Genomic DNA, 25,862 nt, shown 5'->3' with positions numbered 1-25,862 from the left:
TTTCATTTCAAGTTCCCACATTTGTAGTATTTTTCTATTGTTATCATCTAAATAGTGCTATTTTGTGGGGGTGCAGAGTAGTGGGACCTGGGAGTGCATATTCACAAATCCTTGAAGGTGGCAGGGTAAATTTATATGGTAGGGAAAGCACAAGAGATACCTGGCTTGTAAATAGGGACATTGAATAAAATAAACAAGGATTCATGTTAAACATTTACAAATCACTGGTTAGGTCTCAGTTGTAGTGTCGTGCACAATTCTGGACATACTTCAGGAAGGTGGGTGCAAAGCAACATTACCAGGATGAGGGACTAGCTACGTGCAGAGATTGCAGAAATGAAGGTTAATCATCTTAAACAGAGAAGTTAAAGGTATTCAAGATTATGACATGGGTTAACAGAGCAAATAGGGAGCAATTGTTTTCTCTGGCAGAGTTGGCAACCAAAGGTTTAAAATGACTGGCAAAAGAATTGAGGGGAAATTAGAATAATTATTTTTGCACAGCATGCAAGATCTAGAAGACTTTACCTGAAAGTATAGTGGATGGGAATTCCATAGCAACATTTATCATGTAATTGTGGACATGTCCTTACAAGAGGGTTATGTTGAAAATTGTATATGAGACTCAATTGGACTGCTCGTTCAGAGGCACACCAGACCAAATAAACTTCTCCTGTGTGGAGAGATTCTGGGGACTGTTAGTACTAAAGAATTGAAAATGTTCTATTTCAGATACCCAGTCAGAATTAAGCACTCTCAGGTTAAGTACTGACTTCTAAAGTAAAACTCTTACTGGATTGCCCCAACAACATGCCTCAGTTTCAGAAGAGCATTCCTTACTGCTACATACAGGCAGGGAAAAGGAATTTTTCACTCCAGCAGAATGGAAAGATTCAAACCCAGGACCCAAAGGAGCAGAATCAGTGGCTAGCTCACTGGTCACCTAGTTCTCTACTTCAAGATTTTGAAAAGGATCCTTATCAAGAGCAGGTGCATTCTAATAATTGAACTATTTTACATTGATAGAGCATTAAAAATTTGCATTTTCATGTCTTCTGTCTAGCAGGTCATTCCAAAGTGCTTCATATACAATGAGTTGTAGTGTGCATTATGTTGGTAAGATTGTTTTTTTTTTACACTGAAGACACAACATGGAAATATGCAACAACATTTTAATTGCTGAACATTAGTGAACTGTTTTACAAAAAAAGGTAAAACAAAGATGGAAAGAAACTTTCAAAGATTTCAAAATCCAACACAAAGACAGCACTTCTCCTTGTGAAAATTAGGAATATGGATTAAGCTGCTACACCAGTCCTGTTGAGAGGATCTTTACTTGAAGGTGAAGTTTAATGCGTCAGAATTCAGTTCCCGTAAACATAAGCATTTGGTCCAGGATGAATGAGTGCATTAGGTTGAAGCTGAATTCTTGTCTACGAGCGGGTGTACTTGCCCCAGATGTGCAGCATAAATACTGAAGCAATGAACAGTAGGCTCATAACAAGCACTGGAACAGGCCCACTGAGGAGAGAGGAGAAAAAAAATCAATAGTAGCACATTTAACAGTACGTTCACCACTGCTTGCTTTTATAGTTTCAATGTCAATGCAATCATAGTAATACAAGGAACAAAAGGGACACCTAGTGGTACAGCAAGAGTACCCACACAATGCTAGTTTTATCAGCACTGTCAGAGAAGAATAATAAACATACGCAGAGTTATTCCTACTTCCTCACCTTAGCTACAATTCTGTGTCCAGGCTAATATCTCACTCTGCCCGTTAGTCACGTTAAATATCTCTTATTTTTCGTAGATTTAGAAAAAAACAACATATATAAAGATTTTAAACCTAAGTGAAGAATATCAGAAAAAGATCTTGCACCCACAATTATAACCCAAGAGTGGAAAATTAAATCTCCTCACATCATTGTTTTCACTTCCCTCTCCACCAATGCAGCTAAAGCTATACGTACCAATCTACATTGAACAATAGTCCTCAGAAGGCACTGGAGCTCACATCAGTTCTTCAACTTAATTGCCAAGCTCTGACACAAGCTTTAGGCTAACCACACCAAAAAAAAATGCAGATTGGATTACAACGTAATAATACCAAAACGTGGCACAATCTGAATTTAGACACAAAGAGAAAACCTTGTTCACATTCTAATCACAAGTAAAATTGTTCAGTGGATTTACCTTGACTTTTATGGGGGAGACTGAATTTAAACAGAGAATATGTCACTGGTGAAAATCCAGAAACCTTCCTCTTTCTCCGAGAGGAGAGAGATACAAAAGTGTCCAGAGGGGCAATGTTTTCACACAGAGGGTGGTGAGTGTCTGGAACAAGCTGCCAGAGATAGTAGTAGAGGCGGGTACAATTTTATCTTTTAAAAAGGATTTAGACAGTTACATGGGTATAGAGGGATATGGGCCAAATGCGGGCAATTGGGATTAGCTTAGGGGTTTTTTTAAAAAAAGGGCGGCATGGACTAGTTGGGCCGAAGGGCCTGTTTCCATGCTGCAAAACTCTAGGACTCTGGTTTCTAGCCCACTAGCTCGGAACCAGCACAGTGCTTAATATCTAGAAGAGCTCCTCACGGAGCATGTTTTTTTTAAAACAAAACAAACAATCCCAACAGCAAACTTGAGGGTGTCTGGAGCAATTTTAAAGTAACACTAGTTTCTGTTTTAGAATTTTGCAAAACTACAAGTGCAGTATCGTGCACAGCATTTTCTTTTTATCATTATCCATTTAGTCTAATCTTACATCCTCGTGAGGGGCTCAACTCAGGCTAAAGACTTTGTTAAGCCTTGAAAACAAAAATACAGTTTTCTGTCCTAAAACATCAAATACTTGAATCTAGAATCCTACAGCAAAGGAGACCATTCAGCTCATTATACCTGCGAAAGAGCCAACAAATTAGTCCCAATCTCATGCTCTTCCCTATTGCCCTGTATATCTCATTCCCAATTTATCTAATCTAATTGGCTATTAATGCTGCACACAGCATAAATTGGACTGGGAGAGACAGCAGTGAAACAGAGATCACCCCATTATCAACACAATATTACATTTATTGATCTGGGCAAGAAAAAATGCAGGAGACATTCTGAAGTCGTCGTCTTTGACAGTCAACTCAGAAATATGAAACTTTTTAAAAAGAAATTAGCAAATGTATATTAAAAAAAACTTAGTATATTAAAACAAATAGCCTGTGTACTTAAATTCTGGCTTAACAGCCAAAGAAAAATAGTTTAAGGTAGAATTCATTGGTTTGCTTTTTGAAGTGTTTTTTTTAAATATAGAGTTAGAGTCAGAGTCTAAAAATATTCTGGATCTTAAAATAAAGGCGGTCGCACACCATCTTGACTATTAAATGATTTTTTAAAAATCCTGAACTCATCTGTCTCATTGCAGTTATCGGATGAAGAATGGACTTTGACATAAAGCTCCTGTTTCATTTCCCATGTGTAAGATGAACACAAACTATTGAAAGCCTCAGATCAATGTGTGCACATACGTTCATACACAGTCAAAGCTGATAAACTCATCTACCACTGACATACATATCCAAGGTATTATTTGACCTTCAAAGTAGTATGGGTGAAAATACCTAAGAAACACCCATTATTCTAATTGTCAATTCGTGCCATCTAAACAAATTATTTAAAAGATAAAGGGTGGAAAGAAACAAGGCTTGAGCATTAACACAAACTCTTTAAAAGAGTAAAAGTAATTTGGCAGCAAGGTACATGTTTAAAAACAGATAAGATTTAGTAAATTCCCACCGTTATTCATTTTAGCCAAAATGATTTAAGTAAAAAGCGATGGAACATCACATCTAATTTTCCCCTGAAGAATTTTGCCCCTTTAGTATTTTACAAAGATTTACTGTTGAAGATTTTGTATTTAAATAATATTTTGAGAAGGTTTTCAATTTTCCTACTGAGAGCACATCACCAATTCCTGATTCAGTCGGATGATGGGAAGCCTAATGAAGACAAAAAAAACCACACACACACACAGTTGAAGGCACAACATACACTTCAAAAACAATATATAGTATGAACAGTAAGAGAAAAACTTCCAAACACAATAAGGGAAGCTACACCCTGATCAAGTCACTCAAGTTGTAACAGAGCTACAGATAGTCAGAAGTTATCAAAATTCTAGTTACATTGAAACCTTTTCCCTTCTAGTTCCACAGTTAATCACTGGCATTTAACCATGTCAAGCTTTACTTAAAAAAAGTATTGAACTATTTTCTTGCTAAACTATAAAACCGGGAAGGCCATTTCCTCTCTCCAACCCAACTCCTTAGTACCAACCTGTGATAACATGTTTGAAACTGAGTCAAGAGAGTTATAGGCCAATAAATACATACATTAACAATACTCCCACAACTGGTCATTACTGTCAAATAAATTTAATGTAAAATACAGTCATATCTTATGGTACAAATCAGCAGCGGTGGCCTGGGCTTGATTCTGTAAAAGTTAAGGTGAATTCTATGCAGTTAAAAGAGTTGATGGGTTACATGCCATTTAATTTTCTTGATTATCTTGAATTGTCACCTATGTAGCCCAAATCCATAAAGAAATGGCGTGGGATGTGATTTAATCAGCTTATCATCGTGCATCTTATCACATTGTAGAGAACCTGAGGCAGGCATCACGTAGGAGATAATTTTTTTTTAAAAAGATAAAAAGACCAAATTTAAAAGGTCACTAAATGTGGGAGTTAAGAGACAGTTGTCTTTTTTTTATTCATCAAAAGACTATATTCTAAATTTCAGCTTGCAAAGCACCCTACTTTTCATCCTTTGAAACACAAGAGACTGCATTTAGCAGGTTACTGCCCCAATCATAACCTACTGCATGGTTACAAAGTTCAAAATGCAAAATAATAACTCAATTTATTTGTAATTATGCTGCAATTTAGTTGTCAAGCTAAAAAGGTAGGATGCTTATGCAACTCTACTTTGCATACATTTAAATCGTGCAATGCTGATCATTTAATTATAAATTAATTCAACCTGTATAATATATCCATTTAGTATCCAGTATGGTAAACTTGCAACAATGCACTAGGTTAATCAATGGGGCCAAGAGACTGTTAAAAGCAGGATCTTGTCTGATTGGGCTTCTAACCAGCTAACTGTTAAATATGCCCAGCACATTAAACCATCCCAAAGAACTAGACAAAAAAAATCAATACAATATTCAGTGCTCAAAGTAACTGCTTGGCAATGTTTTACCCAGAGTAAAGGAAGAATTGCTCATCTTCTTTAAAACTAGTTACAAGGAAATAATTAAAGTGCACAAGTCAACCTGTGTTGACTGCAATAACCTCTCAGTCAAAAGTAAAGACTTGAAACGACAGTCTGCTTAAGCTGGCAATTGCACGTGACATGGAAGCGTTCAATGTAGGAAAAAACATTTTGACTTGTATAGAAATATGGATGAAATGATTCAGTTGAAGCAGTACGATGCAGGTACGTGTACTAGTCTATATATAAAAGCTGGAGTGTGGCAACTAGGGGATTTTCACAGTACCTTCACTGCAGTGTTAATGTAAGCTTACTTGGTGACACTGATAAATAAATAAATTTAAAGTTAATATCATTAAGCTACTCAGAGAGCAAGTATCAGAGAAAGAAATATAAAAGAAAAAACAAAGCAGAAATTCAAATAAAGACAAAGAGGTCTATCAACATTTGTAAAATGAAAAAAACGCTAACCTGCCTTTGCACATTACAGACAACAACCTGCTGTGCATTTCCAGCATTTCCTGTTTTTTATTTATGCTGCCAATCATTCAGTCAAGAGTATTTAAAGATCACAAAAATAGCACTAGAGTAATTTAATATTTTCTTTTCAGAAAAGTCAGCGTTACAAGATAAAAGTTATAAAGCAAATCATTCAAGGATTTCTTGCTTTACAAAAAAAGACAAGAATTAAATACAGCTGTTTTTCCCCTCTTTTTCTAAGATTGTTTAAACAGTCAATCTTGAGGACATCAGGGTGCTTAGCTTGAGATAGCACTCTATCTGACTCCGCTGGGGAATTGAAGCAATATATTAAAACAGCTCCAGAATTCTATCCAGGGAAATAACGCTATACCACTTCACATCACATTAAGTCACTAATAGCTTCCTGTATTCTGTGCAAACAGACCTTGCCTACTGTGAAGCTCTGTTCTTCCCAGAACATGAGAAGCCATAGGAGCAGGAGTGGACCATGCGGTTCCTCAATACGATCGTCTGCCTCAGCTCCACTTTCCCATTCGCTCTCCATATCTCTTGATTTCCCAGGAAGCCAAAAATCTGTCTATTTCAGCTACAAATATCACCAAAAATGGAATGTCCACAACCCTCTTAGGTAGACAATTCCAAAGGTTCGCAATACTCTAAGGGAAGAAACTTCTCCTCATCTCAGTCCTAAATGATTGGCTCCTTATTCTGAGACTGTGCACTAAATTCCTCAGCCTGGGGAAATGGATAATGAAACATGAAGACGGTGTTACAGTGTCTACCCTGACAAGCCCCTTCAGATTCATAGACTCATACAGCACAGAAGAATCCTTTCGGCCTATCAAGTCTGCACCGACACATTAGAAACACTCAAACTCCCACCTAATTCCATCTGCCAGTACTTGGCCCACGGTCCTGAATGTTATGATGTGCCAAGTGCTCATCCAGATACTTTTTAAAAAGGATGAGAGGCAACCCGTCTCTACCACCCTCCCAGGCAGCGCATTCCAGATCGTCATCACCCTCTGGGTAAAAAAGTTTTTTCTCACATCCCCCTTAAGCTTCGTACCCCTCACCTTGAAACTATGTCCCCTCATGACCCTTCAGCTAAGGGGAATAGCTGCTCCTTATCCACTCTGTCCATGCCTCTCATAATCTTGTACACCTCAATCATGTTGCCTCTCAATCTTCTCTCCTCCAAGCCTATTCAACCTCTCTTTATAATTTAAATGTTCCATCCCAGGAAGCATCTTGGTGAATCTCCTCTGCACCCCCTCCAGTGCAATCACATCCTTCCGATAATGTGGCGACCTGATCAAGAACAGCACACAGTACTCTAGTTGTGGCCTCAATGTTCTATACAACTCCAACATGACTTCCCTGCTTTTGTAATCTATGCCTCGATTGATAAAGGCAAGTGTCCCATTTGCCTTTTACACCACCTTACGAACATGCCCTTCCGTTTTCAGAGATCTGTGGACAAACACGCCAAGGTCCCTTTGTTCCACAGAACTTTCTAGTATCCTAGCATTCATTGAATACTTTCTCGTCAAATTACTCCTTCCCAAGTGTTATCACCTCACACTTTACAGGGTTAAATTCCAACTGTCACTTATCTGCCTATTTGAACATTCCGTCTATATCTTCTTGTAGCCCAAGGCACTCCACCTCACTGTTCACCACCTGTCCAATCATGTGCAAATGATTGTAAATCATGTAAATTTCAATGAGATCACCTCTCATTCTACTAAACCCCAGCATTTGGTCTAATTTACTCAGCTTTTCATCATAGGATAACCTCCTCATCCCAGTAACTGACCTAGTGAACCTTCATTGTACTGCCTCCAATGCAAGCATATCCTTCCTTAAATATGATGGCCACACTGCTCCAGGTGTGGTCTCACCAAGCCATGAACAATTGCAGCAGGACTTCCTTATTCTTGTACTCCAATCCCCTTAAAATAAAAGTCAAAATGCCATTTGTCTTCCGACTTGCTTGCTATGCTTACATGTTAACCTGGTGTTTCTTGTACGGGTATATCCAAAGTCTCTTTGAACATCAACATTTAAAAGTTTCACACCTTTTAAAAAATATTCTGTTTTGCTATTCTTGCAGCCAAAGTGAAAAACCTCACATTCCCCACATTATACTCCATCTGTCACCTTATTACCCACAGGCTTAATCTATGTCTCTTTGCAGCCTCTTTGTATCTTCCTTACAGCTTACATTCCCACCTGGCTTTGTATCATCAAACCTGGATACATGACTCTCGATCCCTTAGTCATTAATGTAGATTATAAACAGCTGTGACCCCAGCACTGATCCTTGCAGCACTCCACGAGCCATAGCCTACCAACTTGAAAATCCTCCATTTATCCCTCCTCACTGCTTCCAATTCATTAACCAATCCTTCATCCATGATTTTAAATTACCCCCAACTCCATGTGCTTGTTTCTTGCAAAGTGATCCTGTGTGGCACCTTCTTTTGGAAATCCAAGAATAGTTCCCCATTGTCTACCCGACCAACATCTGACACCCTCAAAAAAACTATTAACAAGTTTATCAAATGATTTCCCTTTCATAAAACCATGGTGACTCCGTCTGATCAGATTTTCCAAGTGCATTGTTAGGACTTCTTTAATAATCGATTCCAGCATTTTCCTGATGACTGGTGTCAGGATAACTGGCCTGTAGTTTTCTATTTTCTCTCTCTCTCCTATCTTGAATAGCACTGTCACATTTGCTAACTTCAAATCTGCAGGCTCCATTCTAGAATCCAGAGAACTGAAGCTTGAATGAAATGTAATTAAATGTTCCTTCTATACTATTCTGAGGTAAAAGAAAACCCTGTAAAAATTTTACTGATGTCTTGCAGCCAACAGAAATTGGCCTCATACCTCCCATTTTTACCACAGTCTCCGTTTCACACTTATTCTGGTTTGCAGAAAGACATCAGTTGCATGCATCCAGCATTTTCTATTTACATTTAAAACATTTCAAGTTCTGGAAGTGCTGCAGAAGAGAGTCCCAAGATAGATCCATGAGTGTGAAAGAACAGAGTTCCAAGGAGAGATTGGAAAAGTTGGGCTTTTCAGTGCAAAGCAAGCAACTGCGAGGGAACCTCAAAGTACAGAATGTATTGAATGCTATAAAAGGTAAATCAAGTCCTACTTCAAAGTGGAGTAACTAACGGTAGGACAAAGGGTCAAAGATTCAAAACAAATTTGGGACAGATGCCAGAAAGTTGTTATTTATTTTAAAAGTAAGCAATACATGAACCAGACTTCCACAAAAACAGCTGGATTCCGCAATTGGATCAGGATGACTCAAGATTTTGAGATGTGGATGAGCCAAGAAGGCTGAATGTTCATCTCATCCATAATTATCTTGTGATAAGCAGTACTAGTAGTTTGAGAAGACAGGTTTTGCAGCTTCAGATGCAACCCCAGTCAGGTTACTTGCACAGCAAGACCATGAGATAACCAGAGTAGTTATGTAGTTCAGAGTGAATAGAGTGAAATGCAAGTGCTCAGAGCTGTTTCGCTGATTTTCTAACAGGTTTTGTGTTTTCATTCCAATTACAAACTCTTAGCATCATTGGGTTCTCAGCTGAATATTTAATATTATAATTGGTTTATATGTGCATACAATATACTGGTGTTTAATACTGCTGCAGATTTAGGTTTGATCTGACCGTTGCTACATTTTAGTTATGACAACCTTGCTTTGCAGTCTCCAATGGGGGCTACTATGGGGAAGTAATGACAACATATCTAAAGGACATCCCTTTCACCAAGGACCACACGGCATTATCACCTCATCAACATAACCAATAGGACTCAAAAATGTCAATTTCCCCACCCCCTATGCACTGTAAAGTATTATTGTATACAAGAAAGCAAATATCATCTATACTTTCCAGATGAAACATTTTACAGAAGTGAATAAACCTGATAATCAATAACAGCAATCTTGAGCAGTTCTTCCTCACAAAAAGAAAACACAATCTGCATACAGGATATCAACTCATCGTAACAAAGATTTACTTAACAGCTAGTGAGCATTAGTAACAGCTACACTCCACCATCCTCTCGCAATTATTTAAAGACGACAAAAATATTTTTATCCAACCATTAACAATGAAAACACATCTTGGCCCGTTCTCACTGTAAACCCCTTAAACTTCCCTTTGGAAGAAGATCAAGCCCTGATCAGTGGCTCTTCGTTTTACTTTCCCCCCCAAAAATTGCTGATTACCAAAGATTTTGGACCAACCAGGCAAGCAGCTCATCTCCAGATCGTATTATTTAAATAAACGTAAAAAGTGAGGGAACTATTTTTCCCATGAAGACAAAATGTGCAGTACAAGATCCAAAATTGAAAAATTATTACAAAATTCGTCATTAGCTTAGATCCAACAATGCGAGGGATCTGGATTAACACCAGAGATTCACTCATTAACACGGATATCTTTAGTATCAACAAAGAATATTAACGTAGCTCCATCATGAACAGGTTCAATAACTATTCCAAGACAGTATGCTCAATGATGTCATCAGCAATCACGGTTTAGTAAATTAACAAAATTGAAATGGAGTGTGAAACATGAAGGTGGTGTTACAGGGACATTAATAACACACAGCAGCTGATTTTACAACAATCCAGTCTCAGGTAACTATAAGAACGAAGAATGTGTGGGGAAATTCTCTATTTTTGAGAGCACGTGTGGTGCTGGCCAGAATAGGAGGATCCCGCACCAGATTCTGCATGTCCACCTGCCATCAGCTATCGAGAATGAAGGTCCGGGCGCCATATGCAAATGCCAGTATAGCACACTCCTATCACTTTCTCCATCCTAGCTGTCCTCACAAGAATGTGCAGGATTCCCAGAACCCAGAGGCAAAAGCCAAGCAGCCTCAAGAATAAGTCTGTACCTTGGTTTAACCACCGATCTCCCAAGCCCTTCACCTGCAAGATGCCCATACCCCACAACTGGAGCCTTTGTGCAGTCTCTTCCAGTAAACTATATGGTATCGCTTTCATCCTCTTGTTTGGAAGCATCTCATGCAATCTTGTTGGGGCCCAGCTTCCTTCCCCTCGGGCTTCCCTCCGCCTTCCATTCTTCGTCATCCTCATTAACCTCCGTGCACCTCAGCTTGCCATCATGCCCTCTGACCTGGGAAAGGATAATGGGCCACCAGACCCCTGCCTTTGCACAGCCCTCCTTCCACATTGTCCCCCTTGGCTTCATCAGCCACCCACCCTCACCTCGCACCCCACTCCAGGTTGAACTTCGAACCGTTGGGAGTGAAGGGTCCATGAGTCCCACAGGACAGTGCTGTCCATAAAGAGAAGCTCGGTATGGAGCTGGAGAGGATGAACTGGGCTGCCCCAGCAGAGTGTTGTGGCCTTCAGCATAACAAGAGCAGTGCAGCACTATGGCACATAGGCTATGCTGCAATCACCTCAAAGTCGAGTGAACTGCCTTGTGCACATCACTCTTTTTCAAATGGTTTTGATACTGACGTGATTTCCCGCTGACATGACCTGAGATTGGAAGGCCTGATGAGATTTCAGCAATCAGCTGTTTAATGAGCATTCACGAGATGCAAATGGCCTTTCCACCACCAGGCAGCAGGGGAACTGACCCACCATTAACCCACCAATGGGAGAATTGCAAACTGCATTTACGCCAGTGGGTTTTTGACTCCCATTGGATTCTTCACTCCTGTTCGCCGCCAAACCTGCCACAGGCAGAATGGGAGAGCTTTGCCCTGTGATTCAATGCCCATAGCAAATACTCACACTTTAAGCCCAGGCGAATCCTCTGTGTAGAACCGCCACATACCCCCAGTGCCTGTTGATGTTGTTCGCCCAGCACGGCTCACTGCACTGCTAGTAGCTTTCCTGTGAGAACGGGGCAAAAGAAAAACAGACATTAGCTACACATTATATTATAAACCCCTGAATAAGCACTGTAATCTGAGATTGTATTTTGTTGGCAGGAATCTACTTTCACCCAAGATTTTAACAAGTTTAATTAAAATTGATTCTGACAGTAAACAATGGATTTCTTTACTGGGTTTTCCGAATCCTCATGTTCACAAACTGTTTTTGTTTGCTTTACTCTTCAAACCAAAATGCACTATAGAAAATATTAAACATTCTTCATGAATATTATTCCACTAAAATGTACCTCTTGTTTTTGGGTAAAAAGTAGAGCTCCACTCAAAACAGTTTCTAAACAATGGAGGTTTGACTCAAAAGTTGAACTCTTAGTTGGCAATGCTAAGCAGCAGAGTTCTCACATTCAAGGTGCAGAGAGGAACAGGGAGAAGAGACACATATCTGGGTAGTTTTTGTTCCTACTCATCATATGGGATACATTGGGAAGGTATAGTTCCATCAGGCCATCACTCAACTGAAGGTTATTAGGTGAGTTTAACTAAGAAATTGAGATTAAAAATAAAGGTACTGAGTGAAGGTTCTACTCAAATACACTCATTAAAACACAGTTGCATTTTGAAAAATAAAAATTTATGGGAAGATTGACCGATCAGTTTGCTATTTTACAACAGCATTTAAACTACAAGATGATGCTCTGGACAGACAAAGAACAACAAAGAACAAAGAACAATACAGCACAGGAACAGGCCCTTCGGCCCTCCAAGCCCACACCGCTCCCCGGTCCAGGATTGAATCCTGAATCCAGGATCCCCGCCCAATTTTCCAGCCTATCTACATACTAATATCCTATCCACCGAGCTGTCCCTCACAGCTACGATGCTTTGTTCATCACAACCTATTAGCTCACCCCCACCCCCCCCATTCCAGACCATGTGATCTCCAGGGAGAGGCGAAAACCCAGAGTGAAAACCCCAGGGCCAATATGGGGGAAAGAAATCTGGGAAATTCCTCTCCGACCCCCTGAGGCGATCGAAACGAGTCCAGGAGATCACACTGGCCCTGATCGGAAAATGCTTCCCAACCCTATTCATTTCCACTTCCACGAACACCATATGAATTCCCTGCCCCCGAGACAGGTTCCCAACTATCCGCAGTCTCGCTCTGTACTGGCACCAGCAAGATGATCATAGAATGAAGCCTTGAAACGAGAAACAAAGAACAATTAGCCCGCGCCGCTCCCTGGTCCAAACTAAACCACTCTTTTGTATCCCTCCATTCCCACTCCATTCATATAGCTGTCTAGATAAGTCTTAAACGTTCCCAGTGTGTCCGCCTCCACCACCTTGCCCGGCAACACATTCCAGGCCCCCACGACCCTCTGTGTAAAATATGTCCTTCTGATATCTGTGTTAAACCTCCCCCCCTTCACCTTGAACCTATGACCCCTCGTGAACGTCACCACCGACCCGGGGAAAAGCTTCCCACCGTTCACCCTATCTATGCCTTTCATAATTTTATACACCTCTATTAAGTCTCCCCTCATCCTCCGTCTTTCCAAGGAGAACAACCCCAGTTTACCCAATCTCTCCTCATAACCAAGCCCCTCCATACCAGGCAACATCCTGGTAAACCTCCTCTGTACTCTCTCCAAAGCCTCCACGTCCTTCTGGTAGTGTGGCGACCAGAACTGGACGCAGTATTCCAAATGCGGCCGAACCAACGTTCTATACATCTGCAACATCAGACCCCAACTTTTATACTCTATGCCCCGTCCTATAAAGGCAAGCATGCCATATGCCTTCTTCACCACCTTCTCCACCTGTGACGTCACCTTCAAAGATCTGTGGACTTGTACACCCAGGTCCCTCTGCGTCTCTACACCCTTTATGGTTCTTCCATTTATTGTGTAGCTCCTCCCTACATTATTCCCACCAAAATGCATCACTTCGCATTTATCAGGATTGAACTCCATCTGCCATTTCCTTGCCCAAATTTCCAGCCTATCTATATCCTTCTGTAGCCTCTGACAATGTTCCTCACTATCTGCAAGTCCTGCCAGTTTTGTGTCGTCCGCAAACTTACTGATCACCCCAGTTACACCTTCTTCCAGATCATTTATATAAATCACAAACAGCAGAGGTCCCAATACAGAGCCCTGCGGTACACCACTAGTCACAGGCCTCCAGCCAGAAAAAGACCCTTCCACTACCACCCTCTGTCTTCTATGACCAAGCCAGTTCTCCACCCATCTAGCCACCTCCCCCTTTATCCCATGAGATCCAACCTTTTTCACCAGCCTACCATGAGGGACTTTGTCAAACGCTTTACTAAAGTCCATATAGACAACATCCACGGCCCTTCCTTCGTCAACCATTTTGGTCACTTCTTCAAAAAACACCACCAGGTTAGTGAGGCATGACCTCCCTCTCACAAAACCATGCTGACTATCGTTAATGAGTTTATTCCTTTCTAAATGCGCATACATCCTATCTCTAAGAATCTTCTCCAACAACTTCCCCACCACGGACGTCAAGCTCACCGGCCTATAATTACCCGGGTTATCCTTCCTACCCTTCTTAAATAACGGGACCACATTGGCTATCCTCCAATCCTCTGGGACCTCACCTGCGTCCAGTGACGAGACAAAGATTTGCGTCAGAGGCCCAACGATTTCACCTCTCGTCTCCCTGAGCAGCCTTGGATAGATTCCATCAGGCCCTGGGGATTTGTCAGTCTTTATATTCTCTAACAAACCTAACACTTCCTCCTTTGTAATGGAGATTTTCTCCAACGGTTCAACACTCCCCTCCGAGACACTCCCAGTCAACACATCCCTCTCCTTTGTGAATACCGACGCAAAGTATTCATTTAGGATCTCCCCTACTTCTTTGGGCTCCAAGCATAAGTCCCCACTTTTGTCCCTGAGAGGTCCGATTTTTTCCCTAACAACCCTTTTGTTCCTAACGTATGAATAAAATGCCTTGGGATTCTCCTTAATCCTGTCTGCCAAGAACATTTCGTGACCCCTTTTTGCTCTTCTAATTCCCCGTTTGAGTACTTTCCCACTTTCTTTGTACTCCTCCAGAGCTCCCTCCGTTTTTAGCTGCTTGGACCTAACATACGCCTCTCTTTTCTTTTTGACCAGTCCCTCAATTTCCCTGGTTATCCACGGTTCTCTAATCCTACCCTTCCTATCCTTTTTTACAGGCACATGCTTGTCCTGTAGCCCTAACAACCGTTCCTTAAAAGACTGCCACATACCAGATGTGGATTTACCCTCAAACAGCCTCTCCCAATCAAGAGCTGTCAATTTCTGCCTGATCCCAATAAAGTTAGCCTTCCCCCAATCCAACACCTTACCCTTGGGACACCACTCATCCTTTTCCATCACTATCCTAAAGCTAACAGAATTGTGGTCACTATTTGCCACATGTTCCCCTACCAAAACTTTGAAGACCTGACCGGGCTCATTCCCCAGTACCAGGTCCAGTATAGCCCCCTCTCTAGTCGGGCTGTCTACATATTGTTCCAACGAACCCTCCTGTACACATTTTACAAATTCCTCCCCATCCAGAGTCCCTGCCCTCAGCGATTTCCAGTCTATACCAGGGAAATTGAAGTCTCCTACTACAACAACCCTATTTTTCCTGCACCTATCCAGTATCTCCTGACATATCCATTCTTCCACTTCCCTTGGGCTGTTGGGGGGCCTGTAGTACACCCCCAACATAGTGACTGCGCCTTTCCTGTTTCTAAGCTCCACCCAGAGTGACTCGTTACACGACCCCTCTGAGTTGTCCTCCCTCTGCACCGCTGTAATATGCTCTCCAACTAATACCGCTACTCCCCCACCTCTTTTGGCCCCTCCTCCGTCTCGCCTAAAACACTTGTACCCTGGAATATTCAGCTGCCAGTCCTGTCCCTCTTTCAACCAAGTCTCTGTCACCGCAACCACATCCAAATTCCTCGTGTGCATTAAGGCCCCAAGTTCGTCTGTCTTACCTGCTACGCTCCTTGCATTGAAGTATAAGCACTCCAGACCTCCAGGCTCCGTGAGGTCGTCCTCCCCCAGAGTGCTCTTCTTCTTTGCCAGCCTTGTCCCAGCCCAAGCTCGTCCCCAGCCTCCACACTTATAGACCTAATAGTTTGATCCCCACCCCCCTGCCATACTAGTTTAAACCCCCCCGAACTGCACTAGCAAAGCTCCCAGCCAGGATATTTGTGCCCTTCCAACTTAGTTGTGACCCCTCCCTCTTGTACAGGTGCCATCCTCTCCTGAAAACCTCCCATTGATCTATGAAAATGAAGCCCTCCCTCCTGGACCAGTCCTTTAGCCAGGCATTCATTTGTACCAACTCCCTATTCTTAGCCTCACTGGCACGAGGCATTGGGAGCAGCCCAGAGATGGCCACCCTAGTGACCCTACTTTTTAACCTATTTCCCAACTCCCTGAATTGATCTCTTAGGATCCCCCTACTCTTCCTATCTACGTCATTTCCACCAATGTGTATAATGACATCCGTTTCTTTATCTTCCCCTTTTAATATGCCTCCTATCCGCTCGGAGACATCCGTGACCCCAGCACCAGGTAGGCAGACTACCATCCTGGAGTCCTGTTCGCCCCCACAGAATCGCCTGTCTGTGCCTCTAACTGATGCATCCCCCACCACTATCGCTCTCCTAACCCCTCTCTTCCCTTTCCGGGCCACAGAGCCTGACTGTGTGCCAGTGACCTGGTCACTGTGTCTTACCCCTGGAGAGGCACACTCCTCCACACTATCCAAAACAATATACCTGTTTTGGAGTGGGGCAACCACAGGTGACCCCTCTTCTAACTGTTCACTCCCCTCCCCTCTCACACCTGTCACCAAGCCCTTCCTATTTTGAGAGACCACCACTGGAGTCCTCCCTTGTACTTTACCTTTCTGCCCTTTACTCCTCCTAACTGTGACCCACGTGTCTTCCTCCCGATGCCCCGGTGTAACTAGTTGCCTATAACTCCTGTCAATTTTTCTCCCATTTTCCCTGACTAGATTAAGGTCAGCGATCTGCAGCTCCAGTTCCCTGACACGGTCCCTCAAGAGCTGCAGTTCCACGCACCTGGCACATATGTGAACCTCCGGGAAGCTAGGTGTTTGCAGGAACTCCCACATCCCACATCGGAAGCACTGAACTGGCCGATCACTCATACCTGCCCTTATCCTTTATAGGGTTGGGTAAAAAATAACTAGCCTTGCCTCGCCCTTTCAGCCTAAGCCCTTATAGTTCACACTCTGCTACCCACTCACTCCACTGCCCGCTCCCGACGCTGCCCGCTGTATAGTGCAGCCGGCTTTTTATGCTCCCGGCGAACCCCCCAGGTAACTGCCTTTTATACTAAGCCTCAACCTCCCAGAATCCCCTTCAGCTGACCTCACTTCCTCAATTCAAAACCCTGAAAAAAGCCCGCGAAATATACTAGGAATACCCTCAAGTGAATAAATGAATCATTAAATTACTTCTTTGCTTACTCTCAGCACTCCTGCTAAGACTCTCTCCCCCAGTCTCACTCCAGTCAATCAAAGACGTTTATCAATTTATTTTTAGATAAAATGAGATAGCATCTCAACAATATGAAGCAGTTTAAGATGTAGAAATTTGACCACTGAATATTGGGCATAAATTCATGATATTTTAATTGAAGGCTTCAGCTGGTCATCCTACTATTGGGCAACACAGATCTAAATCATTGTGGTCTTGTCCTTCACCTCCAGATAAAGCTTATGGCTGGGATTGGAAGCTCCCCATAAACTACACTATATAGCATTCCATTCACGTTAGACCAAAACAAACTGAAAACATCCCATTTCTACTGCAGCCCTCTTAATCTAGGGGGAGGTGTGTGCCTTGCTGAAGCATGCATTGAGTCTAATGTCTATATCCTTGAACATTTACTATGCTATTCACAGCCTGGCATCAGAAATGAATCAACAGATTCGGTCAGATCCTCTAGGAAGGGATATATTATCCTTTCCACCACCCAGCTGGTGAATAGCAATAGTCTCAGCATGACCAATACAACAAATGGCAAACATAGCACCATGTCTGGAACCCTGAAATATGTTGTAAGAGTCAAACTTCTGGGACACAGCCTCCATTCTTGAACAATCACTTGCATCAGAATTTGTTTCTGTTCAGTACTTTACACCAGGACAACTTGAAGAGCCTTAGGAATAGAATAAAACATGTTTGGACTTTCTGTCTAAAGCAGCATTTAACCAGCATGTAAAACTTCCAGGAATAGCATGCCAAACTTCCAGGAATAGCATGCCAAAATACTCCTGCATCAATTGATCTGGCCATCTGTGTTTCAGCCAACACTGGCAGAAACAATGCAAAAAAGAATTCAGCAGACACAACATGACACTTATTCCCTGCAACATGACAGGCATTGCAAAAGTCCTGTGAACTCAAACTAATCTCATATTCATGTATGACCTCCATACAATCCGCTGGGGTCCAGTGGCACAATCCTTATTCAAGGTTCACCAGTGATACAGAATAATACTCTCAGTTTGATTGCATTAATGTCATCTAAGAGTGCAGTGTTTATTTAACATTCTATCATGAGAGCTTTAGATCAACAAATAATAAAAGATGAAGCTCAAACAAAAACCAATTTCCATCAATTTTGTATATTGGAGCAGCTACGTGGATAATAAATAAATAATCATCCTGAAAAGTTACAGACAGCACAGTGTCCTTCCTTACAGCACAACACAGTGCGGGGCACAGATTTGATCCTTCCCTCTACCGAATTCCCACGCACTGGCCAAGCATTTCAGTTTTTGGGGAGGGTGGAAAAGATAAAAGAAAAAGGAAAATAGGAGGCCAAGCTATTGCCAAGCCACTCAAATACCTCCTAGTGGTCAAGAGCAGCCTTGGTGGCGATGTTACGTCAACTGTTGGATCACCGCCCCCACCACCTCAGGCAGCAGTCAAGGCAGACTGTGCAGGAGGGTAAATGGTGGAATGGGGTTTGAGAGCTTTAAGTTTCTAAAAGATGTGCGTATGTTATACACAATATGAGCAAAAAAATGAAAGCCAGCTTCACATTCCCAGAGTTAATAGTAGCAATGTTCACGCCGTGCACCAAAATTGAGAATGGATAAACTGAAGTGTAAGATTTCAGAAGCCCTTTGGCCTTTTCAGAAAATCATAAGAAATAGTTACAGGAGAAGGATATTTTGCTCTTCGAGCCTGTGACCTCAACTCCACTTTCCTGTTCTCTAGTAGCAAATGAGCAGAAGGGACTCAGTCAGGGCGATTGTGTCAGGCAAATTCCTTCCAGTAGTATATTCTCTATCTCATCTATAGTGTCATTTGCATAATCTTGCTATTTTTCTCTCTAAAATATTACTTGCCAATATTTCACTGGCACATGTAGATTTTAACAGATTTCTTGCTCACTTATGCTGTTTAATAATATTTTACAACATGAATGATTTCCCACTTTTGTATTACTCCACTTTTGAGTCGCATTTACATGTTTGGAGACTGTCCACTGATAGCAAGAATGTTCTTGCATGAGAATCTCCATTGATTATAGGGTTTTAACATTAAGTGATGTTTTGCTTTGTTGACATTTAGCTGTTTTAACCGCACGTAGTTCACTTTATATCTGGAATAACAAGTTTCAATATTTACACTGGTTAAGTGACTAATTAGCTGTTTGAAAAGTGTTAATATTGTAACTTGTCATTGACTGCTGCTGCTTTTCTCATTACTGTTAACATTGCATTGTTAAAAATTGTACATTTCAAGGCTGCAGTGCATTAATTTTGAAGCAAAAGCGGCATTTTTCTGTAAGGTGAGAATGTTGATCTTGGTTTATAGGTGCTTTAATGTCAAAATAAGGCAACAAGAATTATTTTTTTAAAGTAACATTTTGGTCTGGTTTGCCCCTGCCTCACACATTCTTTAACAAAAAACCTATCCAAAGATTGAATAAAACAAATATTGATTTCTGATTACGTCAAAACTTTGGATGACCTAAATGTCCCATAATATGTAATAACACCCTCCAACCTGGGAGCATAACAACTCTCTTGATCATTTCTGACACTGTTAAGTCAGTGTTTATTGTGTGATCCTCCAATATAAAACAGTGCAAATTTAGCTTGCATGTGCAGTAATGGAAAGTTATCTCTGGCTCAATGTATATGTGGAAGACAGGACATGACAGCCGCATCCTAGGGTCTTAAAATAAGTGGCTGCAGAGATAGTGGACGATCGATTGTAATCTTCCAAAATTCTCTAGATTCTGGAAAAATCCCAGATTAGACAAATCGCAAATGTAACACTGCTTCAGGAAAGGAGGCAGAAAGCAGGAAACTATAGGGGAGTTAGTCTAACATCTGTCACTGGGAAAATGCTAGAATCCATTATTACGGAGGTAGTAGAAGAACAGTTAGGAAATCATAATACAATCAGGCAGAGTCAACATGGTTTTGTGACAGGGAAATTGTGTTTGACAAATTTATCTAGAGTTGAGGATGTAACAAGCAGGGTGAATATAGAGGAACCATCGATGTTGTATATTTAGATTTCCAAAATGCATTCAATAAGGTGCCACATTAAAGGTTACTGCACAAGCTACTCATGGAGTTGGGGGTGATTAATTAGCATGGTTAGAGGATTGGCTAACTAACAGAAAACAGGTGGGATAATTGGGTCATTTTAGATTGGCAAACTGTAACTAGCAGAGTGTCATAAGGATCAGTGCTGGGTCTCAACAATTTATGATCCATATTAATGATTTGAATGAAGGAAGTGCATTGTAGACAAATTTGCTGATGATACAAAAATAAGTAGGAAAGCAAGCAATGAGGAAGGTACAAGGAATCTGAAGTGGGATATAGCTAGGTTACGTGAGTGTGCAAAAACTTGACAGGTGGAGTATGATGTGGGAAAATGTGAAATTGTCCACTTTGATAGGCCAAAATACAAAACACAGAATATTTAAATAGAGACTGCAGAACGCTGTGATACCGAGGCATCTGGCATGAATCACAAAATGTTGGCATGCAGGTACAGCAAATAATTAGGAAAGCAAATAGAATATTGGCCCTTATTACAAGGGTGGTGGTATATTAATGTAGGGAAGTCTTGCTGCAATACCCTCAGATGGGCAATAAATGCTGGCCCAGCCAACAATGTCCACAACCCAAGAATTGAATACAAAAGTGGACACTGGTGAGACTACACCTGCGGTACTGCATACAGTTTTGGTCTCCCTATTTAAGAAGGGATATACTTGCAATGGAAGTAGTTCAGAGAAGTTTCACAAGGCTGATACCCGAGATGAAGGGATTGTCTTATGAGAAAAGATTGAGTAGACCAGGCTGATACTTATCAGGGTTTAGAAAAATGAGAGGTAATCTATTGAAACAGATAAGATTCTACGGGGCTTGACAGGGTAGATGCTGGGAGGATGTTTCCTCTCATTACAGGCGGCACCATTTAAAAATAAGGGACCTCCCATTTCAGATGGCAATGAGGAGGAATTTCATCTCTCAGAGGACTGTGTGTGTTTGGAATTTTCTTTCCCCCAGTAAGCAATGGAGGTTGGATCCTTTGAACATATTCAAGGGTGAGTTAGACAAGATTTTTGATTGACAAAGGAGTCAAGGGTTATGGGGAATATGAGGAATATTGGCCTTCTTGTAGCAACAATAGAATGTGGTTTGGTTAGTGCAAAGGAATCCAACATCTGGATATGAACATTCATTTCTCAAGAGCAATAGAACATAGAACATAGAACATAGAACATTACAGCGCAGAACAGGCCCTTCGGCCCACGATGTTGCACCGACCAGTTAAAAAAAATAAAAGAAAAAACTGTGACCCTCCAACCTAAACCAATTTCTTTTCGTCCATGAACCTATCTACGGATCTCTTAAACGCCCCCAAACTAGGCGCATTTACTACTGATGCTGGCAGGGCATTCCAATCCCTCACCACCCTCTGGGTAAAGAACCTACCCCTGACATCGGTTCTATAACTACCCCCCCTCAATTTAAAGCCATGCCCCCTCGTGCTGGATTTCTCCATCAGAGGAAAAAGGCTATCACTATCCACCCTATCTAAACCTCTAATCATCTTATATGTTTCAATAAGATCCCCTCTTAGCCGCCGCCTTTCCAGCGAAAACAATCCCAAATCCCTCAGCCTCTCCTCATAGGATCTCCCCTCCATACCAGGCAACATCCTGGTAAACCTCCTCTGCACCCTCTCCAAAGCCTCCACATCCTTCCTGTAATGTGGGGACCAGAACTGCACACAGTACTCCAAGTGCGGCCGCACCAGAGTTGTGTACAGTTGCAACATAACGCTACGACTCCTAAATTCAATCCCCCTACCAATAAACGCCAAGACACCATATGCCTTCTTAACAACCTTATCTACTTGATTCCCAACTTTCAGGGATCTATGCACACATACACCTAGATCCCTCTGCTCCTCCACACTATTCAAAGTCCTCCCGTTAGCCCTATACTCAACACATCTGTTATTCCTACCAAAGTGAATTACCTCACACTTCTCCGCATTAAACTCCATCCGCCACCTCTCGGCCCAACTTTGCAACCTGTCTAAGTCTTCCTGCAAACTACGACACCCTTCCTCACTGTCTACCACACCACCGACTTTGGTGTCATCAGCAAATTTGCTAATCCACCCAACTATACCCTCATCCAGATCATTAATAAATATTACAAACAGCAGTGGCCCCAAAACAGATCCCTGAGGTACACCACTTGTAACCGCACTCCATGATGAATATTTACTATCAACCACCACCCTCTGTTTCCTATCCGCTAGCCAATTCCTGATCCAATTTCCTAGATCACCCCCAATCCCATACATCTGCATTTTCTGCAGAAGCCTACCATGGTGAACCTTATCAAACGCCTTACTAAAATCCATATATACCACGTCCACTGCCTTGCCCCCATCCACCTCCTTGGTCACTTTCTCAAAAAACTCAATAAGGTTAGTAAGGCACGACCTACCTGCCACAAAACCATGCTGACTATCACCTATCAATTCATTACTCTCCAAATAACTATAAATCCTATCCCTTATAATTTTTTCCAACATCTTGCCGACAACAGAAGTGAGACTCACCGGTCTATAATTCCCGGGGAAGTCTCTGTTCCCCTTCTTAAACAATGGGACAACATTCGCTAACCTCCAATCTTCTGGTACTATACCAGAGGCCAACGACGACCTGAAGATCAGAGCCAGAGGCTCTGCAATCACTTCTCTTGCCTCCTAGAGAATCCTTGGATAAATCCCATCCGGACCAGGGGATTTATCTATTTTCAGACCCTCCAGAATATCCTGCACATCCTCCTTATCAACTGTAATACTGTCTATTCTACTCCCTTGCAACCCAGTGTCCTCCTCAGCTATATTCATGTCCCCTTGCGTGAACACCGAAGAGAAATATTGGTTCAATGCTTCACCAATCTCCTCCGGTTCCACACATAACTTCCCTCTGCCATCTATAACTGGCCCTAAACTTGCCCTAACCAACCTTCTGTTCTTGACATACCTATAGAACGCCTTAGGATTCTCTTTAACCCTATCCGCCAAAGTCTTCTCATGTCCCCTTTTAGCCCTTCTAAGCTCGCTCTTCAACTCCCTCTTAGCCAATCTAAAGCTTTCTAGTGCACTACCCGAGTGCTCACGTCTCATCCGAACATAAGCCTCCTTTTTCTTTTTAACCAACAAAGAAACTTTTTTGGTGCACCACGGTTCCCTAGCCCTACCAATTCCTCCTTGCCTGACAGGGACATACCTATCACAGACTCGCAGTAGCTGCTCCTTGAAAAAACTCCACATGTCGGACGTTCCCAGTCCCTGTAATCTCCTAGTCCAACCTATGTTTCCTAATTCTCTCCTAATAGCCTCATAATTACCCTTCCCCCAGCTAAAACCACTGGCCCGAGGTTCATGCCTATCCCTTTCCATCACTAAGGTGAACGTAACCGAATTGTGGTCACTATCACCAAAATGCACACCAACTTCCAAGTCTAGCACCTGGTCTGGCTCATTTCCCAGCACCAGATCCAATATAGCCTCACCTCTAGTTGGCCTGTCTACATACTGAGTCAAAAAACCTTCCTGCACGCTTTGAACAAAAACTGACCCCTCTAACGAGCTAGAGCTATAACAATTCCAGTCAATATTAGTCAAGTTAAAATCCCCCATAACAATTGCCCTATTACTTTCACTCCTAAGCAGGATTGACTCCGCAATCCTTTCCTCAACCTCTCTAGAACTTTTAGGATAATAGCCAGTAGTCTGTATCTGGTGCAGTCTGCCACTAAATATGTAATTTTATTCAGTTGACAGACAGAATAGGGCCATCATTCACAAATGTTGCCACAATTGAGGGAAAGAAGAGTAGGTCGAAGACTAGTATTTAAATTTAAAAGTTAAACAAAGACAATTATGAGAGAATGAAAACAGAGCAAGCTGAAGTGACTTGGGAAATTAGGTTAAAGGACAAGTCAGTAGAGGTGCAACGGCAGACATTTAAGATGTTTTTTATAACATTCAGCAAAGATACATTTCAGTGAGAAAGAAAGACTCGGAAAGAATGTACCATCTGTGACTAACTAAGAAAGTTAAGGATAACATCAAATTGAAAAAAGCGTAGAATCAGAAGATTGGACAGAGTATTAAAAAACAAAAATCACCAAAAGAGTAAAAAGGAGAGAAAAATTAGAGTATAAGAGAAAGCCAGCTGGAAATATAAAAACAGATAGCAAGAATTTCTACATGTATTTAAAAAGAAAAAGAACTAAGGTGAGCACTGGTCCTCTAGAGACACGAGTCTGGGGAATTAATAATGGGAAACAAGGAAATAGCAGATTAATTGCATCTGTCTTCAGTATAGAGGGTACAAATAAGCATTGGTGAATCAAGTGATGAAAAGCGGGGAGGAACTTAAACAATTGCAATTACCAGGGAAAGGGCATTGAGAAAATTATTAGAACTAAAAGCTGACAAGTCCCCAGGGTTTGATGTTCTTCATCCTAGGGTCATAGGAAAAGTGGCTGCCAAGGTAGTAAATGCATTGATTTTAATTTACCAAAATTCCCTAGATTCTGGACAGGCCCATCAGTTGGAAAATAGCAAATGTACCCCTCCATTCAAGAAAAGGAGACAGAAAGCAGGAAACTTCAGGCCAGGTAACTTTTTGTCAGAGGGAAAGTGCTGGAATCTATTATTAAGGAGGTTAGAAAATCTCAGTGCAATCAGGCAGTCAAATGGTTTTGTGAACAGGAAATCACATTTGACTAATTCATTAGAGTTCTTTGAGGAAGTAACAAGCAAAATGGATAAAGGAGAACCTGTAGATGGGGTGTATTTAAAAGATAGTTAGCAAGATGCCACATCAAATGTTACGATACAAATAAAGACTCGTTCGTGATGTAGAGAGTAACATATTAGCATGAGTAGAAAATTGGTGAGCTAACAGGAAATAGAGTAGGCATAAGGGGGGTTATTTTAGAGTTGGCAGAATGTAATGAGTGGAGCGCCACACGGCTCAGTGCTGGGGCTTCAAATATTCACAATCTATATTAATGATTTGGATAAAGGGATCATATGTAAAGCTGCTAAATTTGCTAATGTTACAAAAATAGGTACAAAAGTAAGCTGCGAAGAGGACATACAGAGTCTGCAAAGGGATGTAACAGATTAAGTGATTAGACAAAGATCTGGCAGATGGAGCATAATGTGGGTAAATGTGAACTCGTCCACTTTGGGAGAAAAATTACAAAAGCAGCATATTACTGAAATGGAGAGAAATTGCAGAACTTTGAAGTACAGAGACATCTGGACGCCCCGGTACATGAATCACAAAAAGTTAGCATGTAGGTATAGCAAGTGGTTCAGAAAGCAAATGGAATGTTATTGTTTATTGCAAGGCGAATGGAATATAAAAGTAGGGATGCTTTGCTACAGTTGTACAGAGTATTACTGAGACCACACCTGGAGTACTGTGTAGAATTCTGGTCTGCTTATTTAAGAAAGGACATAATTGCATGAGAAGCAGTTCACAGAAGGTTCAATCATCTGATTCCTGGGGTGAGATGGTTTTGTTATAAGGAAAGGTTGGCCCTATATTTGTTGGCGTTTAGAAGATT

The 25,862-nt window shown here is 41.6% G+C and overlaps 1 protein-coding gene across 1 annotated transcript in view; it reads right to left on the bottom strand.

The window, feature by feature from the left end:
* Window positions 1-1,158: 1,158 nt before the first annotated feature.
* Window positions 1,159-25,862, bottom strand: part of sec61b (SEC61 translocon subunit beta) — a 28,267-nt gene continuing 3,563 nt past the window's right edge. The window contains exons 3-4 of the mRNA XM_078237153.1: window positions 11,560-11,661; window positions 1,159-1,521 (exon numbers count right to left, since the gene is read on the bottom strand). Coding sequence (XP_078093279.1) covers window positions 1,434-1,521; window positions 11,560-11,661 — 190 coding nt within the window. The 3' untranslated portion in view covers window positions 1,159-1,433. The remainder of the gene's footprint in view (window positions 1,522-11,559; window positions 11,662-25,862) is intronic.

This window comes from Mustelus asterias, chromosome 2 (genome assembly GCF_964213995.1).
Source record: "Mustelus asterias chromosome 2, sMusAst1.hap1.1, whole genome shotgun sequence".
Classification (NCBI taxonomy): Eukaryota; Metazoa; Chordata; class Chondrichthyes; order Carcharhiniformes; family Triakidae; genus Mustelus; species Mustelus asterias.
The sequence above is the reverse complement of the archived record's forward strand: the minus strand, read 5'-3'. Positions and strand labels throughout refer to the sequence as shown.